The 21432-nt window shown below is 38.1% G+C and overlaps 1 protein-coding gene across 1 annotated transcript in view; it reads left to right on the forward strand.

The window, feature by feature from the left end:
• Nucleotides 1-21432, forward strand: part of ndst3 (N-deacetylase/N-sulfotransferase (heparan glucosaminyl) 3) — a 105113-nt gene that overhangs the window by 79202 nt on the left and 4479 nt on the right. Inside the window, exons 7-12 of the mRNA XM_067441780.1 lie at nucleotides 5063-5245; nucleotides 6475-6571; nucleotides 7150-7273; nucleotides 9511-9685; nucleotides 11731-11901; nucleotides 12011-12120. Coding sequence (XP_067297881.1) covers nucleotides 5063-5245; nucleotides 6475-6571; nucleotides 7150-7273; nucleotides 9511-9685; nucleotides 11731-11901; nucleotides 12011-12120 — 860 coding nt within the window. The remainder of the gene's footprint in view (nucleotides 1-5062; nucleotides 5246-6474; nucleotides 6572-7149; nucleotides 7274-9510; nucleotides 9686-11730; nucleotides 11902-12010; nucleotides 12121-21432) is intronic.

Below are 21432 nucleotides of genomic sequence, written 5' to 3' on the forward strand. Positions count from 1 at the left end.
AGGTTGCCAGATATGTTTGCAGGATCCAGCAGGAACGTTTGTAGCTGCAGCTGTGGTAACTAGAGCAGAGCTGGCAAGAGCAGATGCTGAAACACTACTCACTTCATGATTGGTAGATCAGTGGAGGGTTGAGCTTCAGGCCAACACACAACATGAAAACATAAACATCAGTTGAGGGCTGTAACAACAACTTTTAAAGGGGTGGTAAAACACATTCTTTCAAAGACTTGATTGTGTTTGTGGGGTGCACTGTAACATGTGCTCATGCTTCGTTCATCCATATATTTTCCCTTTATTCTACACTGCTCTGTATCTCCGTGTAAAAACGGTCTGATGGTTTCCGTGTTCTATAAAGCCGGTCCCTCAAAAATACGCAATGGGCTCAGATTGGTAAGCTGGTCCAGCCGTGTTCGGTTTCACTAACCGCCTAGTGCACGTGTTTGATGATTGGTAAGTTATCACGGGCTGTGGGCATCCGCGCCGCCATTACATGTTTTCAACACTGACAGGGAGTCGGAGCCTGCTGGATTTACAACACCAGATCATCCACTTCACCTGATATATGTAATGTAACATTACATGAGTGAACAGGGTCAAAAATGGTTGTGTTAGTTGATTGGTAAAGTCAACACGGGCTGTGGGCGTCCGCGCCGCCATTATATTACTACACTGACAGAACCTGCTGGATTTACAACACAAGATCATCCACTTCTCCTGATAGAGGTATGAATTCAAGGTGATTGGGACAATTTTATGAATTATACTAAACAAAACATTGTCAAAGTGCCATAAAAGTATGAGTCCAAGTCTTTGAGGATAGCTTTCAGAAGGAAGTAGTGAATTAAATAAATTTTAGATCTTTAAAAAGAAAAAAAGAAACAGGCTGATAGGTTCACAACGTCTCACTTATTCTGGAGGAAGTTTTCTGTGAGATTATTTAGGGTTAGGGGATAGAATTTTAAGTTTGTGTGTGTGTGTGTGTGTGTGTGTGTGTGTGTGTGTGTGTGTGTGTGTGTGTGTGTGTGTGTGTGTGTGTGTGTGTGTGTGTGTGTGTGTGTGTGTGTGCGTGCGTGTGCGAGTGCGGGTGCTTGTGTGTGTGTGTGTGTGTGTGTGTGTGTGTGTGTGTGTGTGTGTGTGTGTGTGTGTGTGTGTGTGTGTGTGTGTGCGTGTGCGTTAATGCCATGGCCAGGCCAAGTCATTACAAGTATACATGTGATAATCATGTTGTGCAAATCTGAACAAGTAGGTCAAGATTAATACTACATAGAACAGGAAAAAAAGAGATCAAGTTTTTTGCAGGTGTACTGTATAGAAAAAAATATTGAATAGAATAGAGAATAGATTTTTTAAAGCTTAGTACTTTCATATTTTCTATATAGATATTTATAAATATACTATTTTTTATATTTCATGATTATTTATGTATCGTATTTCCTGTTATACCGTTTAAACTCAATGGCAATGTAATTTTGTTGCCAATGATCGTTTTATGAGGCAAACGAACTACAACCAGATAAAATGAAATTGGAAGGCTGTTTGTTGGATTTATAAGTTAAACATCATGCTACATGACACTACATATTACAGAGTATTACTTAAAGAACCAATGATGCAACCAAATAAGATCACAATTACTGTACTTACAAACTAACTAGTAGTTATTAAGCATTCACGTCCAAATTTTAAGTAAGACGTTTTCTGAAACACTAGCCACGTCACTGTTGCTTTGAATTCTGTAATTCTCATAGTGACAGTGAAAAGGTGAGTGGTGGTAATTGGAGTCTCTCATCCTTATCGTGTGTGTGTGTGTGTGTGTGTGTGTGTGTGTGTGTGTGTGGTGTGTGTGTGTGTGTGTGTGTGTGTGTGTGTGTGTGTGTGTGTGTGTGTGTGTGTGTGTGTGTGTGTGTGTGTGTGTGTGTGTGTGTGTGTGTGTGTGTGTGTGTGAGTGAGTGCATGTGTGTTTGCTGGTTAAATTTTCATGTCTTTTCCAGGCTAGTGATTTATAATTCTGTCAGGTCCTGAACCTCTTCCAGAAGGAACATCTGTTTGGAACCCTTTAGATCCTCTCGCTGTGTGTGTGCATGTTCAATAGGTAGTCCAAATTTAGCTGTTAAAATGGTGGCTTGTGCTGGCATTCTCAAGTGTGTGTTGGACAAGCAGGATAGATGCTTTTGGACCTGAGATCCTTTAAGGATGCTTTTTTTTCCACTCACCCGCTCTCTTTTCCTCTTTTTGCTTGCTCTATTGCTCTCTTTATTTGCCCTGGCTGTTAGCACTAGGTAAAATGAATCATACGACCTATGGCTGTGTGTGTGTGTGTGTGTGTGTGTGTGTGTGTGTGTGTGTGTGTGTGTGTGTGTGTGTGTGTAGGTGTAGGTGTTGTTGCTTTCTGGTGTCTATTTTACAAAGTATATGTGTGTGTATGTTATTGATTGCTCAAAGCGAAGCATAAATCATATCCTGATCAGTCTGTTTGTGGTACAGGAGAACTTGTTCAGAGGTCAGATTGATGTTGTACATATGGGAAAAGCCTGTGTTCTTATGTGTATGGAGCGAAGGCGAACATTCACCACAATCCCACCAAAATACTTTATAATACTTGACATCTTTTTAATATCACAGGTCCCATTCGTTTTCCCATGAGGGTTAAATTGAATTCAGCAGCTGCGAGTGTGTACACGAGAGTGTGTGTTACACCAGTCCCGCATAAAGCATGCCCGTGTGACAGAAGCTGCTAAACTTGTCTCATTATCCCATAAATATTCCCCGCCCTGCTCACGGTCACCTAGCATCCCATCCATCAATCAAAGCCTGCTGCCATTGCTGTGCTGCTACCATATCCACGGCAACCTTCTGAGGGAGCAGCACTTAGGCCCTGATACAGAGTCCATTACACGCTCCGACCAGATCCTGGGCTGGCTGATTATAAAACACTTTCAGCTTACAGGAGACAGCGTGTTCTAATGGATCCTAGTCTTCTCTTTTACCTCCAATTCAATAAACAGATATATAATATAGCAGATCTCGGTTTATGATAAATGTAAGAGTTGTGTGGAAAATGAATTGATGTTGGTGCTCGAGTTCTGCTAAAACTTGTGGAGGTTTAGTTGGCTGTAAAGTGTGTGCAGCTTCTGACAGACTCATTTTGACTTTTGTTGTTTTGCTGGATCATGTACCTATATGTGTTTAAAATTGTTTTATTTATTTAGTAATCACTACAAACAAAGTGTTATGATTTATTATTTTATGTATATACAGTATTTGATTGATGATGATAATAGGCTAATAATAATAATGTTTACATTATAGCATGATTACAACTACATTTACGCAAAGTTTTTTTTGCAATCTATAGTTTTGTATTATTATTATTATTGTTATTAGGTGTATGTAGTATGTATCTTTTTGTAAGTTTGTGGTACTATGCTCACTAAGGTAAGGACATATTAATTTGATTAAAAAAAACTGTAAAAACAGTAATATTATTACTATTTACAATGACTGTTTTCTATTTTAATATATTTCAAAATATAATTTATTCCTATTCATGAAAACACAACAATTTTCAGAATAATCCCTGCAGTCTTCAGTGTCAGAAATCGTTCTAATTTTCTGATTTGGTGCACAAGAAACATTACTTAATATTATCATTATTATTATAAATATTTTCATGTTTCCACAAATTATTTTCAGGAATATTTTAATGAATATAAGCTTCAGAAGAACAGCATTAATTTGGCATTTAAAATGTTGTTTCTGTCAATTTTGCTTAATTGAATTTGTTCTTGCTGAGTAAAAGTTTTAAGTATAAAAAAATGTACTGACACACTTTGAGTAAAAATAAAACATTATTACTACTACTACTAATAAATATATTTATTATAGTGTTTATTTTTTTAATGCCATTATATTTATGTAACGTTAAACATTATTGTTTCCTGTTAAATTCAGTGTTTAATAGCATTCCTAGACACTTACAGATGTGGGATAATCCAATATAAAAGAACTCATTGCATATAAGTAGCTGTGAAACAAAAATAGCTGACTATCAGTAAATGTGATTTTATTAGAAGTGAATGACGGATGCCTTGTTTCAGGACTGTCATTGAGGAGGGCCAACTGGGAATGTCGTCCCGGACCCTGTGATGAGGGGTGCCCACAAAAGGGCCTCTATCTTATTGCACCTGGGTGAATAGGGGCATAAAAAACTTTGCCCTGGGTCGAGTGAATTTTAGTGAATTTTAGCGACCCTGCCTGGCATTACTGGGAGTGTCTGTTTTAAACTAGGCCACATATTCCCTCTCCTCTCCTCTCCTCTTACAATGCAACCTACTAAACCAGTCAAGCATAGAGACCCAATAAAACTTCTTCACTCTTCCTTTTTCTCTTGTCTTTCCGTTTCCCCCCTCACTCCTCTCATCTTTTCACTTCTCTCAGCAGACCCTTGTTAATTGTATTGATCCTAATCTCCACAGACACTGTCCGCGAATGACCTTACTCTAGTGGATTACATCAGAATTACAGCTCCACTCCACATGAAGTGGATGCATCCGCTGGGCTTACCTCATATGAAAGACCGCTGATCGGCCTGCAGTAATTGAATGTGCCCCAGGAGTGCTCTGAACCACCCCATAAAGGGGCTGACGCAGGAAATCAGCACACCCTAGTGCAGTGTATAGGGTTGCTAGGCGACATTTAGCCTTTATCAAACAATGCCAGTAAACCAAATGATCAACATTACCTCAACATCTGCTGGGCTGTTTACAACACATGCTTGACAAATAAAATCATGCACAATTGCAACTAGCATAGACAAATGTGGGTCGGTATGTATTTAAATGGTTATCTCTGTCCTCTAATTTCTCTTATGAGAAAAGGTGTTAGTATAATGGAGGAGCAAAGGTTTAAGACCTGAACATTAATATACACAATACTGCTGCCTACAGGAAACATTGGGGTATTACAACTAATGTCAGAACTTTTTTATAAAGTAGCAAATGCTGCTGTTTACTTTTGACAAATGAGTATTCATTTAAGTTTCTCTTTTTGTTCCTCTCTTTAGATCAGTATATTTATGACTCATCTCTCCAACTATGGCAATGACCGCTTGGGATTATATACATTCACTAATTTGGCTAACTTCCTGAAATGCTGGACCAACCTGAGGCTGCACACACTTCCTCCCATGCAGCTCGCACACAAGTACTTCACACTCTTCCCGGAGCAGAGGCACCCGCTATGGCAGGTCAGTCATGATAGAAAGACACAAACCATATTTTCTTTTTTAACCATATTTATAAATTTGAATTTACTTTAATGTTTAATTATTTAATGAGAACTGATTATAAATATAAAATATAAATTTGAATATTAGATCAGAATATAAGGAGGATTTCTAACGGATTGTGTGAAACTGAAGACTGGAGTTGGCTGGCTCCAGATTTGCCATCAATTTATAATTTTTTTATATAAATTTTGAACAAATTACATTTTAAAACGTACTAAAATAAAATAAAAAATGACCTCAAGAAGACCATAGGGAAAGCAATCCTTTGCAAATTGGCATGTTGGTAAAATGACCAATGACAAGCCACCTGAAAATGAACAGTTGCACTTTACAACTTCTCACAGGGACAGTGATTGTATTTTTGGGAGGTTTGCATAATTGCAACATATTTTTCTCAAGCATTTTTCTGTGGTTGTTCCAATTATGTTTTATATTAAAATGTGCTCCATGTAGGAGTTACAGCTTTGACTGGTATAGTTTATTTAATAGTTTAACACAAACAAGATTTAAGTGAATTTCATATTATTTCATAATCATACATTGTTTGTTAATAGGCCAGAGGAGAACTGGCACCCCGACTGAGTTTGGTTTCTCCCAAGGTTTATTTTTCTCCATCATGCCCTGATAGAGTTTTGGTTCCTTGCCACTGTCGCCTTTGGCTTGGCTTGCTCAGTTTGAGACACAAAATGTTTTATTTAAGTTTCCAACTAAATATCCACATAAATTTGATTTATTAGGTCTTAATTAATTGTATCAACTATATCACTGATCTGCCAACATTGTCGCTCTATGATAAATTAAAATAAGCTGTTAACATCACAGTTTTCTCCAGAGCGACTGTACAGTCAAATCAAATTTTGTTGCAATATTGTCCTGTTTAACAACATGAAGCTGCTTTGAAACAATCATTGTGACTTGACTTATTCTGTTCTCAATATAAATAGCTTATTAAATTGCTTGCAGTAACAATTACATTACACAATTACATACTGTATGTCCTGAAAACGAATTCGATCCGAATAGATTTTTAAGATCTATCAATAACATCATATGATATCTGAAGATGATCTCAAGGGACACACTACAGTCAGTGACCTGTCCTCTGTCTCTGTGCTTCTGTTAACAGATCATATATTGATTTGATAGAACCTTATGCCTGATCCGATTTATGATGTTGTTTTTTTTAGAACCCATGTGATGACAAACGCCATAAGGACATCTGGTCCAAAGAGAAGACCTGCGACAGGCTGCCCAAGTTCATGGTGGTCGGGCCTCAGAAAACAGGTAATTCTGTACTTCTGTTACGAGAGCATGTTTCTTCAGTCTTTCCTTTCGCAGGGCTTCAAAGCCGTGTGTATGCGCGCATCTCCTCGCTTTGCTGTTCCCCTTGATCCTGCTTCATATCACACCTTGCGCTGCTAGAAATGATGAAAGTGCAACCACGGGCGTTGAGCTCTAGAGGAGAACAATACAGACACATCCCCAGAGGGCTGGGGGTAGAACAAGGGAAAAGACTGAGCGCTGTTTTGGGGCTGTAAGATTTTGATTGGTGTCAAGACACTGTCTTGTTAAACACTTCTCCTCTCTGCACTCATCTTCTTTCCTGCTGTATCACAAACTCGCAACACACACACAGAAAAAAAATCCATAAGGTAAATGGGGTATTGATCCCATGTCTCTTAGTTTCTCGGTCTGTGGCCTGAATCTCCAGGCCCAAAATGTTTCTCTTCAGCGCTATCAGCTGCACATATAATTTCATCATTAGTAGGGGAAGGGAGCGTTGATTTACTTCTCCTCCTTCTTCCTTTCTCTTCTGCCCTCCTCCTTTGTCCCTTCATCTCTTTCTCTCTCTCTCTCACCAGGAACGACAGCGCTCTACCTCTTCCTGATCATGCATCCCTTCATCTCCAGCAACTTCCCCAGTGTGAAAACATTCGAGGAAGTTCAGTTTTTCAACACCAATAACTATCACAAAGGCATCGACTGGTGAGTGTGAAACATGGACTTGTGCTCCACACACTTTTGTGATTAGGTTTCGCTTTGTTAAAGATGTTATTGGCAGAGAATGTCACAAAATGGTATGAATATTAATCAGATTATACACAAATGATTTAACATGATTTTCCACTGTTTTGATGAATATTTTATGTAATGTGTTAAACTGGAGGTCAGTATAGAGTATTGGTTTATTTCCCAGTTAAAATTTAATTTAAATATACATGTTTATGTTTTATATTTATATTATCATATTTTAATAATATTTCAGTTTGAATTGCTATTCTAATTTAAATTCTTAAATTCTCATTACGCAGTCATTTGAGCAATTATTCTTACTGACCCATTTTTGTACTTAAATTAATTTATGAGATATTGTATCATAATTTGACAACTTTCTGGCTCAAGTGGATTAATGTGTGGATCAACAGCTATACAAGTATACATTTTGATCAAGTTATAATGTGTTGTGGCAATTTGCTGAGTAAAATGTGTTACAAGTTTTAATCCACCCAAATATATCTCTTTATTATAATAAATCCAGTGTTCCAAATCAAAGTCATAAAGTGCTACCAACATGCAAAATAAAACAGAAAATTACATTGACCATAAAGGCCCTCTTTAGGGAAAGTATTTTAGAATATCTCTTGAGATGATTTTACCTCTTTATAACATGGCAAGTAAAGTTCAAATCAAGTTCAAACAAAGTTTAAAATTTTTATACATGTATTCATATTATATATGAATATATGACCATAAATTATTCATTTGATTCCAGAACGTATTCATTCGGGGCCACTTTTGATTAATTTGATCCCTAAAGCGAGGTGTACACAGTGCTTTTTTTGCTGTTGTTCGAGCTTGCAGGTCTTTTTTTTCCACTTGGGAGAAATAGTTGATGCTCGTATGGGCGCTGAGAGGAATTACGAGACAAGTACTTTAGAGCACCTTTACGATCATTTTAGACATTTGGGGAGTTGACCTGATTTTGACCAGCACATAGGCTGTCCCCTATGGCCAAATCATACACAACTACATTACATAGGCTAGATCGATGAATATTATTAGGCTATACGTTAGCTCAGTGGCTGCAACCATACAGCCTGGGCATACTCTGTCTCACACATAAACACAAACACACACACACTTCTTTCTTTTTTCTATCCAAAGCTATACAGTAGAAGCAACAGTATACCAGCTGCTTTGACGGGATTATCAGGTTAACTGACTCGTAATGTGCAATATCTCACAACCTCCCAGGTGTCAAAATTTGCACAGTGTATGTCTGCCTTAATTCAAATCGTTCAAATCGTCATTCAATCATTCAAATCATTCAAATCATTCAAATCGTCAAATCGTAAATCGTGGCCATGTAGTAATATGTTGTACTAATCCATGTTCCCTCAAGGGAACAATTTAGTGCAACATATCCATGATTTTAAAAAATTAAGTTCTGTGAACTAATTCTTGGCTTGTGGCTCAATGTATTCAATGTAGGGGAAAAATCTTCTTACTAGATTTATACTGTAGATCAGTGTTAGGTAAGTTACTCTAAAAAGTAATTCATTACTAGTTACTAATTACATCTTTAATAGTGTAATTAGATTACTGTACAAATTACTCTCTCCAAAAAGTATTTAATTACTTATTTCTAATTACTTTCTAAAGCCTATCAACCTTGACCAGTTAAGTGATTCAGGAATGCCATGAAAAGACTCCAATTAAAGAACACAACACTACATAAATTATTCTTATAAAGTTACCAAAGTATTACAAATGTGAGATGTTACATACAAACATGCATTTTAAAGATAGACTTTAAATTTTGATGTTAATTCCACTATTATATTATATATAATTGTTCTACAGGCTATACACAGTATTTAATTCAATTACATCAGGAGTAACTGTAATTAAATTACAGAAAAAATAAAAGTAATCCCTTACTTTACTTTTTCAAGAGAAAAGCAATTAAATTACAGTCAACAATTACTTAGTAACTAGTTACACCCAACACTGCTGTAGATATTTAAAACTTAAATAGTTTTTTCTTTTTATAGGAAACTCTAATTTGACATTGACCCAGATATATTCTCGTCTTATTTCATAAAGTGTATGGGACAAAATCTGCCATGGCAAAATGTCCTACTGTAAATGAAGCCTGTACTTATGTGTGCATTTGTCTTTGTACGAGTATTCTTTAATTCAATACATCTCTCTTCTCAAAGGTACATGGAGTTCTTTCCCGTACCCTCTAATGTCAGCACAGATTTCCTGTTTGAGAAAAGCGCAAATTACTTTCCTTCTGAGGAGACGCCCAAACGAGCCGCTGCACTCCTGCCTAAAGCCAAGATCCTTACTCTGCTGATCAACCCTTCAGACAGGGCGTACAGCTGGTACCAGGTATGACACTGACCAATAAAGCAAAAACTTGTAGAATTGTCCAAACAGAGATGTGTGGGTGGAGACCTGCTTAAAGATACTGTTTGTAAAAGAAAATCAATGCCATTGACCATGTTTACATGTACAAGAATTTACCCATATCAGTTAGGAGTTGGTCATATTTCAAATAACACTACCATTCAAAAGTTTGAGCTTGGTATTTTTTAAAGAAGAAAAAAATACTTTTTTCAGCAAGAAGACATTAAATGGTAGCCTAGCAATCTAGACGCACCCTAGCGGCAGCAAATCTAATCTCTATCGTCTAGCAACTCTCAATAAACTGCTGAGCTGTAAAGCCAAACTCTGGTCAGGCCAATCACATCGTGTATAGAAACGGTGGGCGGGGCTTAACATAATGACGGCAGGGTTGCGCTTGCGTGCTACTAGTAAACACATAAGCTGGCGAACGGCGGTCTTTCGAATCAGCTTTGACCGCGACTCTAGAAGACTTGGAGTTAAGCTTTTCTTTGAGAAAAGAACAAAGAACGGCACTAAAGTCATTCTTAAAAAGGGAAGATGTGTTCAGAGTTTTGCCGACCGGATACGGCGAAAGTTTAATCTGTCAACTAGCTCCGCTTCACGTTGCTCTGGTTGGTTGTAGCGCTATCCAATTGTGTGCAGAGGGAGTTTGAAAGACAACCGTTTATCCCGCCCCTCGGATTGAGCTGTCAATGGTGAGTTTCCAGACCAAACATTTTGATGTGGGTCTGGCTTGTCAGGCTAATTAAATGGATCAAATGTGATCAATATCAAACGTAAACATTTATAATGTTACAGAATATTTCTATGACAAATACATGTTCACATTCAATTCATCATAGAATCCTAAAAACATTATCAGTCTCCACAAGCATACTGTTTTCGACATTAATAATACTAATAATAAGAAATATTTCTTGAGCGTAATCAATTTTCACATTATTGTTGGAAGTTCTTCCAAAAATTGTCTCGCATCCCACAGGGCCTACTGTCTCACATTAATTCATATCAATAAATATCCACATCAAATAAGACACACTACAATAGACACCACTTGGACACCTCCATTACTGGGGAACATCCACAGTAATGGAGCCGTCATTTATGTGAAAAGTCAAGCTGTCAAAAAAATACGTCAGAATACATTTAACATTAATTTTATAGGTAGATGAGAATAAAAATAACGAAATGCAGATTTAAAAATACATCAAAATATCATATTCATCCTATTTTAAATAATGTATTGTCATGTTATATTCATAATAATATGAAAAAATATTAACGTAAACCAGAAAGCCATGTGCAAGTTAACTTTAGGAGAGCATTTTTTCTAATAGAAACAGGTTGATTTTCCAATACAAAATCATCCATAAAGTCTTGCTCTGAAGAGGTGTTAGAGCTTAACCAAATATCTGTGCGGGTACTCATTACTTCTCCAGATCTATAGAGGGCATTTTCTTATAGAATTCTTTCTTTAGCACACCCTTTTCTCATTCTTTTAGTGAAAATATGCAGTATATATACATGAACACACTCAGGATTTGTGTATGTGTGTTGGTGTGCTTAGTGGATTTACATTGGAACAAAAGATGCACATGTTCATGTGTGATATTGTGGAGAGATTGAATATGTGCAAGTGAGAACATCACTGGGTGTCAACGCGAGTTAGAAATTGTGTGAGGTAAAAATCTCATCAACAGCATGCACAGGAGGGCACAGCATGAAGCTGCTACCGCACTCCACAAGAACAAGAAAAGAAAAACAATCTCATACCCTGTATTAAAGCAATATTAATTCAAATTAAATACCATTTGAGCCCTGCACATTATCTATCTTATTACATGGCTACTTAACAAATAAATATTATTTTGAGTTGAAATTATTTCATTATCTTACTTGTAGATCATCTTCAGTTGAGGGGAAAAAAAGACCATTACAATTTTCAAAAATAATCTGCAAATAAATACTGATATTTAAGTAATTATGTAGTCAGTTTTGGATTAAAATTGTTTTAATCTCTCTGGCAGCATCAGAGGGCTCATGAAGACCCAGCAGCATTGCAGTTCAGTTTCTATGAGGTCATTTCAGCCGACCAGCTCGCTCCACCTGAGCTGCGCTCTCTCCAGAACCGCTGTCTCATACCTGGACTCTACGCCACACATCTGGAGAGATGGCTCACATACTACCCTCCAAACCAGGTAACACACATCTGGAGTCTGGACCAACCCTTGCTGAGTTCAGGATTTTTACAGGACTTTTTCTGAATTCTTCTACTCCTTGTCTGTCTCTCTCTATGTCTTTCTCTAGCTAATGATAATTGATGGACAGCAACTGAGGAATGACCCAGCTAAAGTGATGGACGAGCTTCAGAAATTTCTGGGTGTCACTCCTTATTACAACTACTCCCAGGCACTCACGTAAGGGTCATACATAAAAACAAACCTTGTGTTTTATTTCAAGTGGGTACATCCCACTGATTTTTAAATTTGCAACCTTATATACATTTTTAAATCTTAACCCCAAGCCTAAACTTCCAATTGTAATTTTAAAAAATGCTATGTTTTTAAAGGAATTCTCTAAATGCCTGTTCACACTGGGTGATTTTCGTGTGCTTTTAATCTGCAACATTTAACACCTTCTGACTAAACAGAGGGCGCCAGTGTGAGTGTACGCACTGACGTGCAAAACGGCAGGCGTAAAAGCGTCAATATTTTTTTTTTTTCGCATTGGGTTCGTTTTTTTCTCCAAAAAGCTCCTCTCGAGGCCTATACATACTGGGACGACTATCGTGCACGCTTATCGCCAATGTTTTTCAAGACGTTTTCAGCGTTTCTGTGTGTTCACACCCAAGCAACTTTCACTGGAGATGTACTAACTGAAGGTGCAAATTCAATAGATGCAGCTTCCGGCACACAAGGTGGTGCTGCGGCACTTTACGCTTCTGACACTCGCTTGTCACACAGAAGATGAGAGACAGCATTTACGTGTTTGCCAAAACCATTCACACACTTTTTTGTTAACTGGGTGACAGGTATTAGCAGCTAATTTTCTTCTTTATCTACTAACTACTTCTTCATCGTACCAGTGTGTGCTCGGCAAGGCCGTTTTGTGCTTGAGTGCCACCAAGCCATGTTTTCCTTCAATTTCAGCAGCTCCAGGCACGTGAACAAAAGCGCTTATCTCATTGTTTGGCCAGTTTTTAATGCGCAGTGTCAAAAAAAACGAAACCCAATGCATTTTTTTATAAATACCGCTTTTACACCTGCCGCATTTTCATATCAGTTCACTCAAATTGACGCCCTTTTTTAGTCACAAGCCATTAAACATTGACTTTAAACACGCACGAAAAACATCCCAGTGTGAACATCCTTTAAGGTTTACCATGACTGCATTTATTTGCTAAATACAGTTAAAAAAAAAACAGTACAATTGTAAAATATTATTACAATTTAAATACATTTTTGTATATTATTAGCCACTGGCCTGCAGTCCAGTCTAGTTCGGATTACCGTTTCAATGTCAGTGTTTCATTTGTAATTCATTTTCAATTTCATTGTAATTTTTTTCATTGGTAATATTACACTTGTTGAATTTGTTGAGCACTAAACATTAATGAAACTGTTACAATGTGAAATGGAATGAATGCATTTGAATTGTTAACTACACAACCTATTTAATAAATTGCGAGCTTCAAAGGGATAGTTCACCCAAAAATAAAAATTGTGATCAATTACTCACCCTCATTTTGTTCCAAAGACCTTCGTTCATCTTCAGAAAACAAGTCAAAATATTTTTTATGAAATCTAAACGAGTTCTGTCCCTCCATTGACAGCTACACAACTGACACTTTGACGCTTCAAAAAGTTTATAAAGAGATCGTAAAATGAATCTATATGAATCGAGTGGTTTAGTCCAAATATTCTGAAGAGATGAATGATGAACCGAGGCTTTTATTCACATATAAACATTGATCAGCTTATATAAACAGAAGCTCAACCAAACCTGCTTGACATACGAGAACAAACCTCTTGCAGAAGCTCACACCAAGCGAACATGCTTGAGTTTAGGTTTATCGTATTCGTAACTGATATGTGCATTGTATTGATCGCCCAGAAATCACTCAGATTTCTTTCAAATTATCTCCATTTGTGTTCCGAAGATGAATAAAGTCTTACAAGTTTGGAACAACATGAGGGTGAGTAATTGAAGTTAGTTCATTTTTTGGTGAACTAACTCTTTAACGTGTTAATTTGACAGCCCTACAAATAAACAATGACTTTATGCATATTTTTTGAAGTAGGACCAGACAATGTAGGGTTTTTTTGTTAGGTTTTATTATCTCTCTGGGAACATTTGGTCCCCACTTGGAAATGCAAAAATGAAGCCATACACATACTTATGCACACAGATGGACACAGGCTCATCCAGAGATACGATACAGGAGCAAGCCTGCCATCCATGCTGTCCCTAGTCCCATGTGTTTGAGAATCATCTGATAAAATGAGTTAACAGATCCATGTTCTCAGCAATTGATGCCTGTATAATCTACACAGAGTCTGAATGAGATTAATTGTGATAATCTGGTTGAAGCCATTAGCACAGCATGAGAGCAAGAGGATTTACTTCATCGGGCCTCTCCAAATTAAAATCAGCTTGTTAGGCAACTGACACTTTCTCTGTTAAATTGCTCTTAAAGTGTCATGTACGTTCTTACAATTCTGAAGACATAATAGGAGTAAGTGAGGAGAGGAGTGAATAGTGTGTATGTGGGCAATACTGCAATTGCAAAAGTGTTGTTCATTGTCTTCTGATTGGCTGAAAAAGCACCTGTGAGATGATGAGGCCACACCTTCTCATGAATAATATTTCAAAATTAACACTTAACATATAAGCAGGATCCAACCCTTGCTGTACTGTGATTTATTTGTATAACTTCTTTTTCAAACAATGTTTATTTATAGAGCACATTTAAACACAACCAAGGTTGACCAAAGTGATTTACAAAGTATAAAAGAAAATAAAACGACAGAGGAAAAAAAAGTAAAAGAGCAAAACAAACACTCAAATATATGCAATCAACAGTAAACACGGAAAACCCAGGATAACTTACTATGGGATGTTAAAAGCCAAGGAAAATAAATTGAGCTTTGTCTTGCGTCACAAGCTGCAATTGAGCAAACCGCACTTTTAAACACAAATCTCCATGTGATGCTGCTTCGGTAGAGAGTGAGAAAGGCTCAAATTTAGGCATAGAAAGATGTGGTCCTACCTCTGTACCACCACCGCCAAACAGAGTAACTGGATCACCAACAAGAGAATGTGGTGGAGATCAGCTAACTGCTGACTTAAGAACATCCTCCACTGAAGGTAACATCCCTTTCCTAATTAAACCAGCTATCAAACAAGCTTATAAGTCTTTCTTAAGCAATGCTCTAGAAACAGGTATTTCAAAATGTTGAGCAATAAGGAACAAATTAACACCACAACACTTGGTTGATTGATACATTTGTTTAAATCAAACGTTACCATAATAAATTAAAATGCAAAAAAACAAACAAACATAATATAATAGTACAAACTACTCCGGACCTACCTGCCCAACAGCTAACTAAGACCTGTCTAGTCTTAAGAGGGTACCAATTGAGAGGCAAGCCTCTCCCCTAGAATACCTCCAAAAATAACACTAAAATATCAAAGAAAACAATAAATAGGTAACCATTGTGAGAACCAGTGCTAGACACGGCCCCTCTGGTTTACATTACCTACCGGGAGATCATTTGCACCACTATCTTTATGTAAGGAATTGATTCAGATCAAATAACTCAAAGGGGTATTGAATTACAGTGAAAGGAACCGTGGAATGAATGAATGAATTAGGCATTTATATAGCGCTTTCATATGTACTACTGTACACCCAAGGCGCTTCACACTCATGTCAGGGGTCTCTGCTCAACCACCACCAGTGTGCAGCATCCACTTGGATGATGCGACGGCAGCCACAGTACAACGGCGCCAGTGTGCTCACCACATACTAGCGAAAGGTGGAGAGGAGAGAAGGTGATAGAGCCAATTCAGTGGATGGAGATTATTAGGAGGCCATGATTGGTAAGGGCCGATCAAGGGAATTTGGCCAGGAAACTGGGGTTGCACCCCTACTCTTTTACGAGAAGTGCCATGGGATTTTTAAAGGGGGGGGTGAAATGCTGTTTCATGCATACTAAACTTTTTACACTGTTAAAGACTTTGATTCCCATCCTAAACATAGACAAAGTTTCAAAAACTAATGTTGGACGTTTGATGGAGTATTTCTGTTTCAAAATACTCCTTACGGTTTCTCACAAGTTTCGGAGAGTTTTTTTCGAGTATGGGTCGGCTTGACGTTGATAGAGCGGAAGGTCCTTGTATGGGCCGTACGGCTCTTCTCCCGGTAGGGTGCGCGCGCGCGGGACTAGAGCAAGAGAGGAAATGCACGCCCATAAACACTCTCAGCTGCAGATCCACTCGTCCGTGAACACTTATGTCGCACGCCGCACTCCACTTTATTCCTGTAAGTGATGTCAAGTGACTTCAATGCTTCAGCACAGCATTCCGGAAAGGCAGCGCTGCATTTGAACCGATTTGAACGCAGAAATGACAGGAAGCTCCACGGTCACTGCTGTCACAGAACTTCACCAAATCATACCAAAGAAGTGTGTTTTTGACAGAGCGGTCCCAGCGATAAAGGTTCGGTCCTGCTTTGGAAGCAGGCGGTTAGTAAAACTGCCTCAAATGCCCTATGCTGTTGGCTATCGTCATTTACATTTACATTTAATCATTTAGCAGATGCTTTTATCCAAAGCAACTTACAAAAAAGGGGAGAGTAATAGAAGCAACGAAACAGACAAGGCCAACAACCTGTAAGAGCTGTAAGAAATCTCAATTAATTAGCACAATTAGTACACAAATTTTTATTTTTATTTTTTTTTAAATAGACATCTACAACAAAAACTCACGTACGCAAAATGCCGAACACTGGATTTTGATAGCTATGATAACAACCCATTAGGGCTAAGGCTGTTGCCCCAGCTGTTGTCGTTAATGCAGATTCAGTGGCCCAATGGGTTGGTTTTGTATGGCATTCTAGCTAAACGCGCAGCAATAGCCATCTACAACAAAAACTCATGTACGCAAAATACAGTACACCGGATTATAATAGTTATGTAACACACCCGCCTGAGGGCACAAATCCGGATGAGAGACGTAGATATGATCCAGGAGTGTGCGCTTTTTGGTCGTTGCTGTGGTGATCAGTAAGTGCTATTCTGTATTGGTCAAGTGCAATTGGAAAAGATGTGTCTTAAGATGTTTTTTAAAAATGGCTACAGACTCGGCAGCACGAATTGAGATCGGCAGGTCATTCCACCAGGTGGGAACGGTCCAGGAAAATGTCCGTGAGAGCGATTTCATGCCTCTTTGGGATGGAACCACGAGGCGCCGCTCGCTCACAGAACGCAAGCTTCTGGAGGGTGTGTAAGTCTGAACAAGTGAGTTTAGGTATATTGGTGCAGAGCCAGTGGTTGTTTTGTAGGCAAGAACTAGTGCCTTGAATTTGATGCGAGCGGCCATTGGCAACCAGTGCAGTTTGATGAAGAGAGGCGTAACATGCGCTCTCTTCGGCTCATTAAAGACCACTCTCGCCGCTGCATTCTGGATCAGCTGCAAGGGTTTGATAGTGCATGCTGGAAGCCCAGCCAGAAGAGCATTACAATAGTCCAGTCTGGAGAGAACAAGAGCTTGAACCAGGAGTTGTGCAGCCTGTTCTGATAGGAAGGGTCTAATCTTTCTAATGTTGTATAAGGCAAATCTGCAGGACCGGGCTGTTGCAGTAATGTGGTCAGTGAAGTTTAACTGGTCATCAATCACAACTCCAAGGTTTCTGGCTGGCCTTGATGGAGATATGGTCGATGAACCAAGCTGAATGGAGAAATTTTGATGAAGTGCTGGGTTGGTTGAGAAAACAAGTAATTCTGTCTTTGCAAGATTGAGTTTAAGATGATGCTCTTTCATCCAGTCAGAAATGTCTGTCAGACAGGCAGCGATATATCGTCGCGTGAGTAAACATCAGTAAACGACACGATCGCGTGCTTAGTCATTCAAATGCGCTAACGGTTACTCCATTGTTGTTCTAACGTTATGTAACGTTACACTAGTCTGATGTGCAAAACCGTTTTGCTTGCTACTGCTATGGTCTAGTCGCATACAATAGTCCATAAACCGAATCATGTCCTCATAAACTGCGAGTAAACACACAAATGTTGACAGGCCACTAAATACATACCACATTACATTCGTCCTGCTGTTGCTGTTTCTCCTGTTCAATTTATTTCAGCCTCCGAATCTGATTCTGGATCATATTTGTATTAGCTGAGTCTGATCGATAGCCATGGGTTTCTACACGCTTGAGGACGTCACCGCTTTGTACACACTCATCATTCTTTAGCTCCGCCTACACGATACGCCTACAGGCGCTCGTTTTTTTCCGGAAAGACTCGGTACAGCCTATATTTCTTTTATTAATATAATAAAACTAAAGACTTTTCGGAGATATGAAGGATGCAATACTACTCTAAAGGTACTCAAGATTGACATGAGATTGACTGAAACTGAGTGTTTCACCCCCCCTTTAATGACCACAGAGTCAGGACTTCGGTTTAACGTCTCATCCGAAGGACGGACACATATTAAATGATGTGATACATATTAAATGATTCAAAATTAATATTTAACACTTTATCAACTATTCATTCAGCGATACGTTGAAATTAGAGTACATTATCAATCTTGAATCGGGATATTACCCATTACAATGGCAATAATGTCAATTTTATGTTCACTGTGAGCTTAGGTAACACAATCGATCAGTTTGAGGCAGTAACTTATAAACACAGCCAAAGACAATTGTATAGATAAAAAAGGTTAACAAAAGTTTATTGAACTATTCTAAACACACACAAACTAACAAAAAAACACATTCATACAGTTACTGTATATAATTAATACGGTTTGGAGGGGGGGTCTCTGGAATGCTTTGTTGTCTCGACTCACTGCTGGAATATACATATTCCTACAATTTCCTGCAAAACAAAAGAAATTTAAACAAATTTATCCCGGACGAGCCCCCAATTTATGTTACGAACCCCTTTTTAAATTCAACAGAAATGGGAACACAACATAACAAAGGACACGTGAAACCAAAATTCAAAGTATCAACATTTATTTAAATCACGAGACTAACCATAACACAAAGGAAATGAGTGTCATAACAAAACTAACAATTTATCTTCAGAACAAGCAAAGTATTAAGAATAACACTTTAGACACGTCGGTTATTAATTAACATGAGTTAACTATAACAGTGAACATGAACTAATAATGAACTGCACTTATGAAGCATTTATTTATCTTTATTAATATTAATTTCAACATTTACTAATACCTTATTAAAATCATATTAAAGGGATAGTTCACCCCAAAATTTAAATTTGATGTTTATCTGCTTACCCCCAGGACAAAAATTAAGATTTTTAAGTCCGCCCCTTGCTTGTATAATGCATGTCAATGGGGTCTAATTCTTATTAGAATTAGATAAAAAATCTTCATTTGTGTTCTACTGATGAAACAAACACTCCATCTTGGATGCACTGGGAGTCATGAGCTAGGACAATGGACACAAAGACACAAGCCATAACAATGTCTTGAGACAAAGGATGGGGCATGCCTATACAAGTAGGAAGGCTATTCCAAAGTTTGGGTCCAGCATAGCGAATGCACAATCACCACCGTTTTTAAGTTGATCTCTGGGTACTGTCAGTAGGCCAAGGTCACATGATCTCAAATTTCTTGAAGAGTTATATGAAAGCAATAGATCAGTTAAATAACTAGGTGCTAGGTCATTGAGGGCTTTAGATTTTATAATCGATCCTATACTTGATAGGGAGCCAATGCAGAGACATTACAATAGGTGTTATCTTATTTTCCTTTCCTGTTAAGCAAGTCTAGCATCTGCGTTTTGGACCAGCTGCAGACGAAAGATATACCGTAATACAATGAGTTACAGCAGTCAAGCCAATATGTAACAAAGGCATGGACTGCGATTTCAAAATTGGATAAAAATGTTAAAAATCCTGGATAAAAAGGGTGGCCAAGTAATACCATACTTGGCCATTACGTCACTTCATTTGACTGCTGTAGCCCCTACTTAGAATTTGTCCTCTGCATTTAACCTAGTGGTTATCAAACCTGTCCTAGGAACCCCTCACCATTTTGTATGGATCCCTCATCTAACACACCTTATTCAACTCAACTCACTCAAGACTTGACTTGGCTGTGTCTGATGAGGGAGACATACAAAATGTGCAGTGGTGAGGGCGGTCCCCAGGACAAGTTTGAGAACCACTAAATTTTAACCCATCCAATTTAGTGCCCACACTTTAGGACCACTGAGTAGTGAACTCAAACACTATAAGCCGTGAACACACACACACACACACACACACACACATACAGAGCAGTGGACAGCCATTCACTGCGGCACCCAGGGAGCATTTGAGGGTAAGGTGCCTTGCTCTAGGGCACTTCAGTCCTTTCCTTCTAGTATTAAGACTCGAATAACCATTAGGCCACAGGTCTGAATCTCTAAGCATTAGGCCACAACTCCCTTCTAATAATTTGCCGTCTAAGAAAACATATTTCACAACACATCTTTTAACAACATTTACCTGAGAAGTTCATCTGATACTTTTCTTGATCTGTTTTCCTTTTCTTCAGAACACCATGTGGTAACACATATGTGAAATATTCCACACATGAAATCACAAAATGAATGAAAAAAGTGTGTGTGTGTGTGGGGGGGGGGGGGGGGGGGGTAAAAAGCCTTTCCTTTAGAATAACACATACCATGATTGTCTTGAAGAACATGTTAGTATGGGCTGAACCAATAAAGACATAAAATGCAAGAAAAGAAAGAAAAATATAGTCGCTGCCTGTGTCTATGGCCATTATCAGAGGTTGAACGTATTACCTGAGTCATGGCTAGTCTTTATCCATCCTCCTTCTCTCTCTCTCTCTCTTTCTCTCTCTCTCCTTCTCTCTCTCTCTCTCTCTCTCTCGTGTGTGTTTAAATGCTATGTGAGTCTGCATGTGTTCTCTAGCACAGACAGCTCCATCAATCTTTGGCTTTTATTAATAACCTCCCTCTGTTTGAGTCTCTCTCACTTCATCTCTCCACACATCTCTCATTCTCTCTCTCATCATGCCTGTTTCTACTTTTTCTTGTTTTCTGTCAGTTTCATTTACTATCACTTCTTTTTGTGGCTTCACTCTCCTCGTTTCATATTTTGTTTCATTCTCTGTCTTTCAACAATCTTCTTTTGCAGTTCCACTTCTTTTCACTCGACTCGTGTCATATATCACTCCCTCTGCCTCTGTGTTGCTTTCATCTCTTATGGGTGTTTCTTGGGTACTTTTGGCCCTGTTGAATTTATAAAATAAATCCTTTTAAATCACACTTTTTTTTTTACATTCACTTGCCTTATTTATCCACTAAATATGTCCAACAGTTAATTTGCGAACATTACAGAAGAGTTCTGTCATTTTTCCAAAACCTAATAAATGTTTCTACCTCAGTGTCCTCTTCACAACATTCTGTGATGGAAATTGTACTTTAAATATTTTCTATAGGCATTTAAATA

This window comes from Pseudorasbora parva, chromosome 4 (genome assembly GCF_024679245.1).
Source record: "Pseudorasbora parva isolate DD20220531a chromosome 4, ASM2467924v1, whole genome shotgun sequence".
NCBI lineage: Eukaryota > Metazoa > Chordata > Actinopteri > Cypriniformes > Gobionidae > Pseudorasbora > Pseudorasbora parva.